Source organism: Pocillopora damicornis, chromosome 1 (assembly GCF_964200805.1).
Source record: "Pocillopora damicornis chromosome 1, jaPocDami1.2, whole genome shotgun sequence".
Taxonomy (NCBI): domain Eukaryota; kingdom Metazoa; phylum Cnidaria; class Anthozoa; order Scleractinia; family Pocilloporidae; genus Pocillopora; species Pocillopora damicornis.
In genome coordinates this window covers 39,002,492-39,017,154 of record NC_142670.1, presented here as the reverse complement: position 1 = coordinate 39,017,154, position 14,663 = coordinate 39,002,492, and the positions used below count along the sequence as shown (strand labels likewise).

The window sequence follows — 14,663 nt, the reverse complement described above, 5'->3', positions numbered from 1 at the left end:
CTCACTATTATTTCACTCATTCGATTTAAGATTGCAAAATATATCGTACGGCCTTATCTGTGCATCATATCGATCGCATAAGGAGTACACGAATGACGAAACAACACGAACGAAACCATTTGAGTGTTTTATGTGACCGACTAATAATATTGACGGCGGGTGTTCTTATTATGTAGAAGATAAATTTAACGATACTCTTCAAAAAGAAATCATGATTAGTCGTGAACAATCGAATCATCTTTCATTGTTCCATTTAAATATTCGAAGCCTTCAAAAAAAGGTTGATGAACTATCGACCCTTCTAACCTCTCTAGATATAAAATTCTCCGTTGTTGGGATAACTGAAACCTGGTTAATGGATTCACCAGTTGGAGTCGAAATTGATGGTTATAACTTTGTTTACAAAAATCGCCCTGTTAAATCGGGTGGAGGTGTTGGCTTGTATGTATCAGACAATCTTAATTTTAGAATTCGCACCGATATTTATGCTGATGAAGCTGAGGTGATGGAAGCATTGTTCATTGAGATCATTCGACCCCATGAGAAAAATATCATTGTTGGTATAATTTATCGCCCTCCAAATCAAAATGTAAATGATTTCGTGACCAGAATGAACGAAATATTAGGGAAAATATCGCGGGACAACAAGATATGCTATATAATGGGAGATTTTAATTTGAATCTGCTAAAATATCAAAACCACAACGCCACCGGGGAATTCCTAGATGGCCTGTATTCTCACCTGTTTTTTCCGTTAATCACGTTACCTTCCCGAATTACTTCTCACACTGCAACTCTGATTGACAACATTTTTTCTAACCATGTCGAGCACAGTTATTTGAAGTCTGGACTATTAATAACGGATATTTCGGACCATCTGCCTATCTTTTCCATTTGCTTCGATCATAAGTGTACCCGCGAACACCAAGAGAACATATTTGTCCATGACAAAAGCGAGCTAAACATTTCCAACTTCCTAGAGGAATTAGATTGTATTGATTGGCTCAATATAGACGGGTATAATGATCCTAAAATCTGCTACAGCAAATTTCTTGAGCGATACACTAAAACTTACGAAACACATTTTCCTTTGAAGAAACTGAAGCGTCGCCTTCACTTTAGGAAACCGTGGATATCCCAGGGCTTACTTAAATCTGTCAAGCAGAAAAACAAACTATACAAGCAGTATATTTCAAACCCCTCTCTCTGGAACGAAGCGAAATATAAAACATATAAGAACAAACTGAATCACTCCCTACGAATCGCGAAACGTTTATATTATGATAAGAGGCTAAGCGAGTCAAAATCCAATATAAGAGCCACTTGGCGTCTGCTTAATGAGGTACTAAACAGCAAGAAATTGAGACCTAAACCCAACTCTGTGTTTAAGGTTGATGATCAAGATATTTCTGACCCAATGGAGATTGCTAATCGATTTTGTCATTACTTCAGCAATATTGGACCAAACCTCGCTAAACGAATTCAATCTACGACCTCGTATAAGAATTTTCTTCCTGGTCATTTCCCTCAGTCAATGTTCCTAAATTTAGCAACTCAGGAGGAGATTATAGATATCGCATCTACGTTTCCGGCGGGAAAATCGGCTGGGTATGACAATATCCCTATGTCTATCATAAAGCGATCTATATGCAGCGTTTCCTCTCCATTAACACACATTGTAAATCTCTCCATTACTCATGGTATCGTTCCGGATGATTTGAAAATTGCTCGTGTCATACCTATTTTTAAATCAGGTGACAAAGCTCTCTTCAGCAACTACAGACCTATTTCTGTTCTACCGTGCTTTTCAAAGTTTTTGGAACGAATAATTTACAACCGTATTATGAATTATCTCAATGACTCCGATGTCTTATGTGATAATCAATATGGCTTTAGAAAAAATCGCTCTCCTAGCCTTGCGCTTATCGATTTGTGTGACAAAATTTCTTCTGCATTTGATAGAAAAGAACATGCCATTGGAGTATTCCTAGATCTTTCGAAAGCATTCGATACGGTAAATCACGACATTCTTTTTGAAAAACTCAATCATTATGGGATCCGTGGTCTGGCACTAGAATGGGTCAAAAGTTATCTTTCTGAGAGGAAACAATTTGTCGAATTTAATAACGTTAGATCTGCCCCACAGGGGATTCCCTGTGGGGTGCCTCAAGGTTCTATTCTTGGTCCCTTATTTTTTATCCTGTATGTTAATGATTTGAACAATGCTTCCCTGCTTGATGCAATCTTGTTTGCTGATGATACAAACTTATTTATCTCCCATAATGACCCTGTTTACCTAATTAACACATTAAATAGAGAATTAAACTAATTGTCAACCTGGTTTGCAGCAAACCGGCTCTCCTTGAATTTAGCCAAGACTAATTTTATGGTATTCAAGCCTTGGCAAAAGAAGCAATCCTTTGAATTTCAAGTTTTCATAAATGAGCAGCCTATTCTTCGTGTTTCTGAGACCATGTTTTTGGGTGTTTTATTAGATGACAATTTGACCTGGAAATCGCATATATCCTTAACAGCAAATAAATTATCCAAATCTATAGGTATTATTCATAAATCTAGGTTTTTTCTCTCTACTCACTCCCTTCGTACTTTATACAATTCTATGATCCTTCCATATTTGTATTATTGCAATTTAGCTTGGGCTGGTACCTATAAGTCAAACCTTCAAAGAATTGTAACCTTACAGAAACGTGCGTTAAGAATAGTAAGCAATTCTACATACATTGCCCATACTGGCCCTATTTTAAAGGAACTTAAACTCTTAAAATTTCATGATATCCATTCGTTTCAATTAGGTACTTTTATGTTTTCATTCGAGAACTCTACTCTCCCTTCCAAATTCAATAACTTTTTTTTACTGAATAGTCAAATCCACAATTATAATACTAGGAATGCTCAGTCCTTCCGTTTGCCACTGTGCAGAACGAACACCAGGAAGTTTTCAATTTACTTTCAAGGTCCAAACTTTTATAATTCGTTAAATTCTGACATAACTAGTTCTCCCTCCTCCGCTTCTTTTAAAAGAAAGCTTAAGGAATTTCTTCTCTCTAAGTATTAGCTTCTGTAAGGCAGTAATTCTTAACTAACTTACTTAATATGTGTGTGCGTGTGTGTGTGTGTACGTGTGCGCGGTCAAAGTTAATTACCATAAGTCCATATTGTAATTCTAATATAAGATTAGTTATTTTAAGTGAGAAAGCCTGACTTGTTATAAGCCTCGTGGTTTCTTTCAGGTTTTCTCGCCATTTATTTTCTGTCATCAATTTTCTTCATTTTTTTTTCCATGTGTAAATGTCGTATATGGCTAATAAACATTGTATTGTATTGTATTGTATTGACTAAAAACTCTGTCGCGCGTAAAAGTTCACTTCTTTACAAGTCAAGCCTAACAAACGCAAGAAAGAAAAAATCAACGTGTGTTGCTCTGTATTTTTGCCCTGTTCTACAGTATAATACCGTTTATTATCGTGGCATATTTTTTGCGGGTCCTCTTGAATTTATTTGATTAATTGATGCAGTAATGGAATAACAGATATATTGTTGTCTTTACTGTTGTCGTCCTTTGGCACAATTATTCTCCGAGACAGTTGTTTAAATTTTTACACTCCTTATATCATCAGAGTTATCCTCTTCAGCCTATGACTATTTTGGCTCATTTTTGATCAGTCTTTCATTTCGATGTTTTGACATCTAACAAAACCAAGAATTTGTCACTGGTACCTCAAGAGCTCAAGGACGTAAGAGAGAGCACGAATAGTTCCTAATTCCATAGTCAGCTGCGACACTACAGAAACCAATTACTGCCAAAAAAAAGAAAAAAACGAAAAAAGAACATAATCTCCTGGAAAATTTTGATTAGACCCGTTTCTGAAGTCACTGGGGGTATCTTGCAATAACTAATCCCATATAACGAGTTTTTCTTGTTCTTAAAAGTCCTTGAACCCTCTCAGGTCCCTTGTCTTGCGAGTGATTGAACATTTCATGTAGTGTTTATTCCCCAACAAAATATTGGAGCGACGCGTAAGGTAGCGAATCATGCTCAGCTAAGCCAATCACAATTGGAATTGCAGATGTAGACGATTGCAGCGCTAATCCGTGTCACAATGGAGGATCATGCCGAGATCTTGTCAATGGATTCAAGTGTGACTGCCCTGAGGGGTACCTTGGAACTCTGTGTGATACAGGTTGGTTATTCTTATGTCCGTTCTTTAAGAGCGAACGGAATATTTGGAAATAGTTCTTCATATTGGGTTAGGATTAGCAGCAGGGGATCTTCTGTACTTATTTGGACCCTTAACTTGAATGACCGGCCGAAAATAAAGCTTTCGGAAATGTTAAGTGTCCTTTCGACCAATTTTAGCGCATGCTCTTTGTTACACGTGAGATCAAGGGTAAATAGTGTTGGCATTGTCTGAATGTATATTCAATTAAAAAAATAGAATAACTCCTTTGACTTTTTATAAATACACCTTATTCAATGGTTTAACTTAAAGTACGCGCGGATGTTTTGAGAGTTGAGTAGTATTTTATGTAAAAGTTGTGTAGAAAAATACGAGAAACGAGCAAAATGTCCTCTCGTGTTATATGTTAAACAATCGAATTAGGGATGTATGACTCCACTATTATTTCACTTTTTAATATTTTAATTTGAGTTTGCGAAATACATCCTACGGCCCTATCTGTGTATCGTATCGATCGCAGAAGGAGTACACGAAAGACGAAACAACACGGGCGAAACCATTAAAGTGTTCTATGTGACCGACTAAAAGATCTGTCGCGCGTACATACCGTCTATAAAAGTTGCATACTTTGCGCGCGTCCTCATGAATTTTTTTGATAAATTGACGCGGTAATGGAATAACAGATATATTGTTGTCTTTATTGTTGTTGTCCTCTGGCACAATTATTCCCCAGTGCCGTCTACGAAGCAGTTGTTTAAAACGTTACTTTCCTGATATCATCAGGTGCATGAATGTTTCGAGGAACCCTAAATGTTCAAGTATCTCAAAACGTCATCAGTTCTAGGTTTTGAGCGACTCTGAATCTGAAGGAAATATGAACCCATCTTTTTCAAATTCCCCCCACCCCCACCCCCCAAAAAAATTGTTTTGGTGCACATGTCCTCGCTTTCGCCATCTTTAATGAGATATCAGAATATTTCGCTTTTGATAAAGCCACATGCTTGAGTATTCCAATACATTTTCATTTTTAGCTCCCTCAGAATGCAATCAGTACAAGATTCTGAATGACTCCGATCGACACAGCGATTTTGGTCGCGGTGACCGAAAATGTGATAAAAATTTGACAGAAGACTGGTACAGATTCTCGGCGGGGGCTGGAACGAGTATATCTACTCACTGCCTACCGCACCATAGATGTGGAACGGACTTGCCTGGGTGGATGGTCGGAGCACACCCAACAGTTAACGAAGGAGTGGTTTCCAGAAAAGTTTGTTTTCATGGCTATCGTTACTGTTGTCACCGCCACATTATGATCTAAGTACGGAATTGCAGCTCTTTCTTTGTATACAGACTGAAACCGGTCCAAGTTTGTGCCAGCCGATACTGCGGAAAAAGCTTGAGGCTGAAACACAAATCTTGTTTTTAAGGATATTGTTTATCATTATACCTTGATCTTTAGTCGTTTGCGTTTGTGTAATCTGTCGTTGAACTAATTCAGATATCACAAGCACGTCAAGAATGAAACTTAACTTTAAAACTGTTCGTCCTTTTTAAAGAATTATCATTTAGAATATTAAAGAAGGCCTGATCAAGACTTTGCAGAATTACACGAGTAAAACTTATGAGAGATGCCATTCTCTCAGCAGGTATTATATATAATTACTTTAGTTTCTTCAGTAAGCGACTACTCCAATTAGTTACATGATGAAAGACGAAGTAATTTTTTTGATTTTTACACCAAGTGATTGTTCTTAAAAGTAAAAGTTTTGTAATGCGTGTAATTAAGTGCACCTATCTTAACTTTGCAGTGTCTTTGACTTTCCCTGTCGCTAGAGATCCGACAGTCGTTCTTAATGAATGCCCTTTTAAACAAGGTTGAACTTATTTGTGATACTGTCACATACTCAAAGTTGACGAATAATTACAGAGAAAGTATCACAGCTGCTTCGAGGCGTCGAGCTATTTGTCGCATAAATTCCTGTTTTAGTCAACGGAAAAGGTCATAGGTTGTGTGAAATCGGCTTACAAATGGATTGGATTCTCTTATAACGGATGGGGGAGATAAAGTGTTTATAGACATTTTATAGAACTGTTTCATTCCAGTTGGGGAAAGCCGTTTCATCTTACACATCACATCGTATTTCCCCGTTGCAGTCTTTGGCTTTCAGCAATGGTGAATATGAGTTCAAAACATTTCAAGGACTGAAGTTTTTCTGAGTTTTTTTGTGCGATAACTTAGATGACATTTAGTTTGTGGATATAAAATCCTAACTTATTGTTGACTATCTAAAACGGCCGTCTTAGACTTTTAACTGCTGCTGGTTAAAATTTCAAGGCCCTAACTCATTCCTGAAAACAAAACAAAAAAGCTGGATAGAACGGTTTACGCTTGATAATTTGAATCAGAGCTGTATTTTCTCTCTTCTCGTCCCATTTCTTTATTCTGAGCCCAGAATGTTCGATGGAATAAACCTCACGCAAACTGCGCTCTCGTGCGTGATAAGTAGAAATAAATGCGTGCGAGTGCGTGATGGCTCGCGATCGAAGGCTTGCGGTTTCGACTTGACTAAAGATAAATAAAACTATAGGTAGGGTAACAGGAAACTCCTCTGACGGTATTTAATTATTCATATTGAAAACTTATTCTATGTGGCATATTTAGAGGACTTGATCAAGGCTTTACATAATAAAAAGAGTAATTAATCTTCATGAGAAATTCTATTCTTTCAGCATGTATTGTACTTAATTTAAACAGTTACCTTTGTCAATTTTAAGTTGACCCAAAGTGACAGTTCAGTTAGGGTAGAATTCTGTAAAGTGTGTGAAATAAATTTCATCTTTCTTCACTTGGCGCCCTCTTTGACTTGTCCTTCCTATATGAAATGCTCAATAAGTGCGTGTGACTGCGTGATGGCTGGCGATCGATGCCTGGCGGTTTCGACTTGACTTAAAAATTTATAAAACTAGATTGGGCAACAGGAAACTCCTCTGACGGTGTTTAATTATTGAAAAGCTTTTTATATTTAGCATATTTAGAGGGCTTGATCAAGGCTTTGCATAATAAAAAGAGTAAATATCATAAGAAATGTCATTCTTTCAGCATGTATTATATCTGCTCCAGTTACTTCAGTTTACAGTTGACCCAGTCAGTAAATCATGTATCATGATATAATTTTTCTAATAGGAGTAAGTGCATGCGAGTGCGTGATGGCTGGCGATCGATGGCTTGCGGTTTCAACCTGACTAAAGATAAATAAAACTATAGGTAGGGCAACAGGAAACTCCTCTGACGGTATTTAATTATTTATATTGAAAACGTTTTATACTTGGCATATTTAGAGGACTTGATCAAGGCTTTGCATAATAAATAGAATAATTAATCTTCACGAGAAATGTCATTCTTTCAGCATGTATTGTACTTACTTTAACTAGTCACTTCTGTCAATTTTAAGTTGACCCAAAGTAATAGTTTAGTAAGGGTAGAATTCTGTAAGGTGTGTGAAATAATTTTCATCTTTCTTCACTTGGCGCCCTCTTTGACTTTTCCTTTCTAAATCGAATGCTTATCAAAAAAATGCCTGAGAGTAATTTAGATGTGTCTAACCCTTTTCAGTAAATTCGACCATAATTTACAGAGAATGTATTACACCTGCTTTGAGGACACATGCCATTTCTATTCCAATTTCTTGTTAAATGCAAAAAATTGCCAAGAGTTTGAAATCGGCTCATGCATGGAGTAGGAGTCTCTTATGTAGGATTGTTGTGAAGCTACAATTCCAATTATTCAATAACGTTGATATATTTTCTCAGTGGGTGGCTATTTCACAAGAAGACAAGCAAACGAAAGCGTTTAACGGGTGGCATGCAAAGGGCTGGCTGTCGAACTGTTGTTTTCTGCCAGCAAAACAAAGGCTCAGTTTAATTAAATTTGCTAAACTGAAGTGAGCCACAGAAGAAAAATAATGACTATTATGATATGGCCCTTGGGGCATTGCTCTGACTTACAATCCCGTTGAAAACCATAATAAAGCTGACATGTGTGGGGCCGGATAAATTGACTTTAGCTAGAAATGAGTTGCGTTCTTCAATAAATCATGAGTTTTATGTTGTGACCCCGTATTAGACATGTGGGTTGAGTTTGTTGTTTCTTCCTGTCGTTACTCCGAGAGTTTCTTGATACCACTGGGTTCCAATGGCCTAAAAGCATGATGGATAATACGTTCGTACATTCGCAAACGTTTAACCTCTGTGTTTATCAATATTGTTAAATAAAATTTTGACTCCATTTATCCTTAGTTGTCGTAAACGCTCTGAAAACCTTCCCGCTGGGCTGCTAGACTTCAAACCCACCTCGAGATAAGCGGCCTTCACCTGATATTCTTTGAAAGTTTAATTAGGCAGCTATTGTTTGAACTGGAAAAACATAGTCTCGAATTAGGCAGAAATACAGACCTTTGTTCTGTTGGGGGTCCATTTTGGGCTTGGAAATCTCGGAGCGAGCTCTTCAGAATGAATATCTTATTTCAATTTATTGAGCTAGTTTTCAATAGTGAAATTTTTACGGTCGAAATTTTTTACAGTAGGAATGGCGGGTTGACCGCTAAATACATCATTGACCACTTAATGTACAGAATTTCGCTCGAAAATATCGCTTACTTTGATTTTAAGAGAGAAACATGAATTCAAAATTACTTAAAAGATTATTCTTAGTTTTACTGGAACAGTTCCGCTTTCAGTAACCGTTATATATAGGTGGAGGACGATAAAAAAAGGACTTTGTAAAGGGTGACCGCTACCGCCTACTAGAAGTGACCGTTAAATAGAGGTGAAAACTATTACAGTGATTAAGGAGAAACATATTCGTGACTTTGACAAATGACTGCTTAATACGGCGCCACCAAATGCAGATTCGACTATTATTTCATTCATCATTTTCGCCGAGAAGAGGTGATTGTTATCTTTAATCCTTTTCCTTTATAATAGATTAACCTCTAAATGTTATTCAAGGGCTCTCGTATAATTTTCTCTTCATTTTGTGAAATTTGTGACAACAATGTCGTGAGCTGCCATTCAATTGCGAAAACGAAATTTTAAACTCCCACATGGAAAGCGAACATCGATTAATAATAAAACACGGCAAACCTGACATTTCTAAACCAACTTGTCTTAATCATAAAGAGCTGTTTTCATCACGGCATATCCTCAGTGAGTGCAAAGGGACGTAAATTGGAGAGGCAAACTATTCTGCTCCGATTTTGCCAAGAAAGAATTCAAACCACTGAAGAACTGTGTAAAATAGTTTTATTGTTGATACTTGGAGTGATATCTTTCCTTATGGTGGAACAACTGATCAGCACTTTTTTCCTATTCACGATTGCAATTTATTTGGTTCTTTCGGAAGGTGAGTTTAAAAAATAGATTGTATCAGCGAAATGCTTCACTAAGTTAAAGATTTATTCTGTACGTTTGGTCCTGTTTTCATAAAGAAAAATTTCAATGATCATTGCTTTATTCTTCTTTCTTCCTTTGCCGAGTGACCAAAAAGTGAAATTCATTTTTGTTATTATTGAGATAATTATACAATTGTGTTGAGTATAATGTTCATGCTTTCCCCAGCTTCCCTGCCTCTTTGGAGAGCTTCCATCTTCCGTAAATAATGCGGGAATGATTTGTCATTTCTTAAATGGCTGAAGCGGAATTTACATTTTATCTGTTCTCGTGAAGGATGGTTGGTTTGTCACGACGCTTTAAATTTGAAATCATGGAATTATTTACATGAATTATGTGATAAGAGATTACGGCTTAAAAAAAATGAATATTTTTTTCCAATTCGAGTTTCCATATATTAAAAGCATGAATATATTTTGTCTTATTTGGTGGTTAGATTAGCGGGTCAGCCTTCCTTAATTGTTTCCTCACTCTTATGGTAATTTTGGTCCTTTCAAATGTCAATAAGTCGAGTTCCAGTTTTCATCATTAAAGCAGTTTCTCAAAATTAAAAAACCCTGATGGCTTTCAGAGACAATTTTCTAAAATGTGTCCTCTGCCCTCAGCGAATATCTCAGCCGATGCATTTTCCTAGTCCGTTTTTTCTTCCAGATTTCTGAAACAACATCCTGTTATAATTTATAACCAGACGAAACAACCTGCCGTTAAACGATTGATAGCGAGGTCTTATCGATGTCTTATTTTCAAAACATACATTTTATTGCAGATAATTGCCGAATACTGCAGTTTTTGGATGCCAAAGATGGCTCAGCGCTGGAAAAACACGTCATAAGAACAATTGCCTTAAACTCTGAGCATTCGTGCAGAATTCAGTGTTATCTGGAGAACGCATGCGTATCGTACAACTTTGGAAAGAGAGGGGCAGGAGATGAGGTCTGTGAATTAAACAATTCGACAGACATACAACATCCGGATGATTTAAAGCCGAGAGTGAATTTCATTTATCGTGGAGCTGAGGTATATAAAAGTTTCCTATAATTTTACAATTTTTTTTGTACCCAGAAAAAGGATCTCATTGGAGATAACCGTCAACCGTTAAGCGGCCAAAAAGTTTAGCCATAAAAATAAGCGTAAATATTGACAAATTCTAAATAACTGTTACTCGTAAAGAGACTTTCCCTGTTAAAATAATTGTTTTATTATACATTTTTTATAACAATCTGACAAAGAAAACACTTCTCTCTGGGTTTTTTTTTTTTGAGAACACCACGCGGACGAGGGGCTTAGAGGCAAGGCAGACTTTGAAATCGACATAATAACCCAATTTCTGCTGCAGACATTAAGTTGTCATGTCAACTTCATTCGTCATTGTAATTGAATGTATACTGTCGTCCAATCAGAGTTTTCATAGTTTAATGTATAGTAATGGAAGTTATCAACAGTTAGCCGTAAAATGGCCAAAATTTTTTTATCGTTAGCCGTAAAAGCCACTACCCCATTGGTACCCTATCATAGAACTATCATAAAAGCCCCCTTCTATGAAGGCTTGTCGCTTTATTCAAAGGACAGTTTCAGGGCTAGAATTGATGTCACTTCAACACAAGTTTCCCTTCAATGAAAGTAACAGATACAAAGTCATAGCAGTCGGACCATATATAATTTTATAAAGGGGCTAAATGATTTCTCATTAGAGCTGTTCAATATTGTAGTTCCTCGTTGATGCGGACACTGCAATCAGCACATGTCGGATGATTCACGCCCTGGCCCAATTATATCGTCATGTTCTTGGGCAAGACACATTACTATTACCATGCCTCTCTCCACCCAGGAACATGAATGATTAAACACTATCAGATCAGCATATTTCGTTGAAGAGCTGCAGTTCTTCATTTCGCTTCATTCGAGTGAAACTGAGAAAAGCTAAGGCAATTATGAGCTACAGCTCGTAAACCTTAACCTTTTATCGTTCCAGAAAGAATTACGTTCATAGATTCTTTTCGTACTTTCCCATAATCCTCCTGTCTCCTTCAGTCTGATTTAAATGTTTTTTTCCATTTATCATTTCCCAGAACTCATGTGGAACCAGGCCTTGTATGAATGGTGGGACATGTCAATCCGGGTTTTTACCACACGGATACCGCTGCCTTTGTGCTGCAGGCTTTACTGGGTTAAAATGCGAAACAGGTAAGATATTTGAAAAGAACTGGATAACACCATCTGAAATCCAAGTTATCCTCTTCAGCCTATGACTATTTTGGCTCATTTTTGATCAGTCTGTCATTTCGATGTTTTGACATCAAACAAAACTAAGAATTTTTCACTGGTACCTCAAGAGCTCAAGGACGTAAGAGAGAGCAGGAATAGTTCCTAATTCCATAGTCAGCTGCGACACTACAGAAACCAATTACTGCCAAAAAAAAGAAAAAAACGAAAAAAGAAAATAATCTCCTGGCAAATTTTGAAGTCACTGGGGGTATCTTGCAATAACTAATCCCATATAACGAGTTTTTCTTGTTCTTAAAAGTCCTTGAACCCTCTCAGGTCCCTTGTCTTGCGAGTAATTGAACATTTCATGTAGTGTTTATTTCCCAACAAAATATTGGAGCGACGCGTAAGGTAGCGAATCATGCTCAGCTAAGCCAATCACAATTGGAATTGCAGATATAAACGATTGCAGCGCTAATCCGTGTCACAATGGAGGATCATGCCGAGATCTTGTCAATGGGTTCAAGTGTGACTGCCCTGAGGGGTACCTTGGAACTCTGTGTGATACAGGTTGGTGATTCTTAGGTTTTTTCTTTAAGAGCGAACGGAATATTTTGAAATAGGTCTTCATGTTCGCACGTAAAAGGTTTAGGGTTAGGATTAGCAGCAGGGGATCTTCTGTACTTATTTGGACCCTTAACTTGGATGACCGGCCGAAAATAAAGCTTTCGGAAACGTTAAGTGTCCTTTCCACCATTTTTAGCGCATGCTCTATGTTACACGTGGGATCGAGGGTAAATAGTGTCAGTATTGTCTGAATGTATATTCAATTAAAAAAAATAGAATAACTCCTTTGGCTTTTTATAAATACACCTTATTCAATGGTTTAACTTAAAGTACGCGCGGATGTTTTGAGAGTTGAGTAGTATTTTATGTAAAAGTTGTGTAGAAAAATACGAGAAACGAGCAAAATGTCCTCTCGTGTTATATGTTAAACCATTGAATCAGGGATATATGACTCCACTATTATTTCACTTTTTAATATTTTGATTTGAGTTTGCGAAATACATCCTACGGCCCTATGTGTGTATCGTATCGATCGCAGAAGGAGTACACGAAAGACGAAACAGCACGGACGAAACCATCAAAGTGTTCTATGTGACCAACTAAAAGATCTGTCGCGCGTACAAGTTCGTTTCTTCACAAGTCAAGCCTAACAAACGCAGAAAAGAAAAATCAAAGTTTGTTGCTCTGTATTTTTGCCCTGTTCTACGATGTAATGCCGTCTATAAACGTGGCATACTTTGCGCGCGTCCTCATGAATTTATCTGATAAATTGATGCAGTAATGGAATAACAGATATACTGTTGTCTTTATGGTTGTTGTCCTCTGGCATAATTATTCCCCAGTGCCGTCTACGAGGCAGTTGTTTAAAACGTTACTTTCCTGATATCATCAGGTGTATGACTGTTTCGAAGGACCTTAAATGTTCAAGTATCTCAAAACGTCATCGGTTCTAGGTTTATAGCGACTCTGAATCTGAAGGAATTATAGACCCATCTTTTTTGCAAATTCTCCCCACCCCCACCCCCCAAAAAATTGTTTTGGTGCCCATGTCCTCGCTTTCGCCATCTTTTATGAGATATCAGAACATTTCGCTTTTCATAAAGCCAAATGCTTGAGTATTCCAATACATTTTCATTTTTAGCTCCCTCAGAATGCAAACAGTACAAGTTTCTGAATGACTCCGATCGACACAGCGATTTTGGTCGCGGTGACCGAAAATGTGATAAAAATTTGACAGAAGACTGGTACAGATTCTCGGCGGGGGCTGGAACGAGTATACCTACTTACTGCCTACCGTACCATAGATGTGGAACGGACTTGCCTGGGTGGATGAACGGAGCACACCCAACAGTTGACGAAGGAGTCGTCTCCAGAAAAGTTTGTTTTAGTGGATTTGGTAAATGTTGTTACCACAACATTATGATCAACGTACGGAATTGCAGCTCTTTCTTTGTATACAGACTGAAACCGGTCTCAGATTGTGTCAGCCGGTATTGTGGAAAAAGCTAGAGGCTGGAACTCAAATCTTGTTTTTAAGGATACTGTATATCATTATACCTTGATCTTTAGCCGTTTGTTTAACGTGCAGTTGAACTAATTCAGATATCACGAACACGACAAGAATGAAATTTAACTTTAAAACAGTTCGTCCTGTTTTAAGAATTTTCATTTAGAATATTAAGTAGGCCTGATCAAGACTATGCAGAATTATAAGCGTAAAATTTATGAGAAATGCTATTCTCTCAGCAGGTATTATAGATGTTTACTTTAGTTCCTTCAGTTAGCAACTACTCCAATCAGTATATGATAAAAGACGATGTAATTTTGATGCTTACACTAAGTTATTGTTCTTGAAGGTAGAAGGTTTTTTTAATACGTGTAATTAAGTGCATCTTTCTTAACTTTATTGTGTCTTTGACTTTCCCTGTCGCTAGTGTAACTGCTTCCGTTGAAGCTAGATGTTACTGCTTCCGGAAAAAGCTGCGAAATACTTTGTAGTTAGATTGACACCTAAGTGATTAGTTCCTTTTAGACAGAAAATTATAGTTAACGTTTCGGTTCAGGATAAGACCCCGTGTGATCAAGATCGTTTTTGAATAGAAGACAAGTTAGACTGTAATCCTCGCTAAAGTCCGCGAACGTTGGTAAGCAATAACTTGTTTTGTGATTAACTGGGATACCTGGATGGTACTGGATCCTTGGAATCAAGTGTAGTGATACTACGGGTGTCGGACTAGTATACTG

At 37.3% G+C, this 14,663-nt stretch overlaps 2 protein-coding genes across 3 annotated transcripts in view; both read left to right on the top strand.

Moving 5' to 3' along the window:
- Positions 1-7,042, top strand: part of LOC113671107 (uromodulin-like) — a 32,832-nt gene extending 25,790 nt beyond the window's left edge. Inside the window, exons 6-7 of one of the 2 annotated variants that reach the window (XM_089211158.1) lie at positions 4,089-4,202; positions 5,231-7,042. In XM_089211158.1, coding sequence (XP_089067284.1) covers positions 4,089-4,202; positions 5,231-5,517 — 401 coding nt within the window. In that variant the 3' untranslated portion in view covers positions 5,518-7,042. The remainder of the gene's footprint in view (positions 1-4,088; positions 4,203-5,230) is intronic. The other variant, XM_089211161.1, reaches the window with a different exon arrangement.
- A 2,289-nt stretch (positions 7,043-9,331) lies between these two features.
- Positions 9,332-14,154, top strand: LOC149053769 (uncharacterized). The gene is made up of 5 exons (XM_089211507.1): positions 9,332-9,600; positions 10,414-10,664; positions 11,717-11,831; positions 12,309-12,422; positions 13,561-14,154. Exons 1-5 carry the CDS (start codon positions 9,534-9,536, stop codon positions 13,926-13,928), a joined length of 915 nt encoding a protein of 304 aa, XP_089067633.1. The 5' UTR covers positions 9,332-9,533; the 3' UTR covers positions 13,929-14,154.
- The last annotated feature ends 509 nt before the right edge of the window (positions 14,155-14,663 follow it).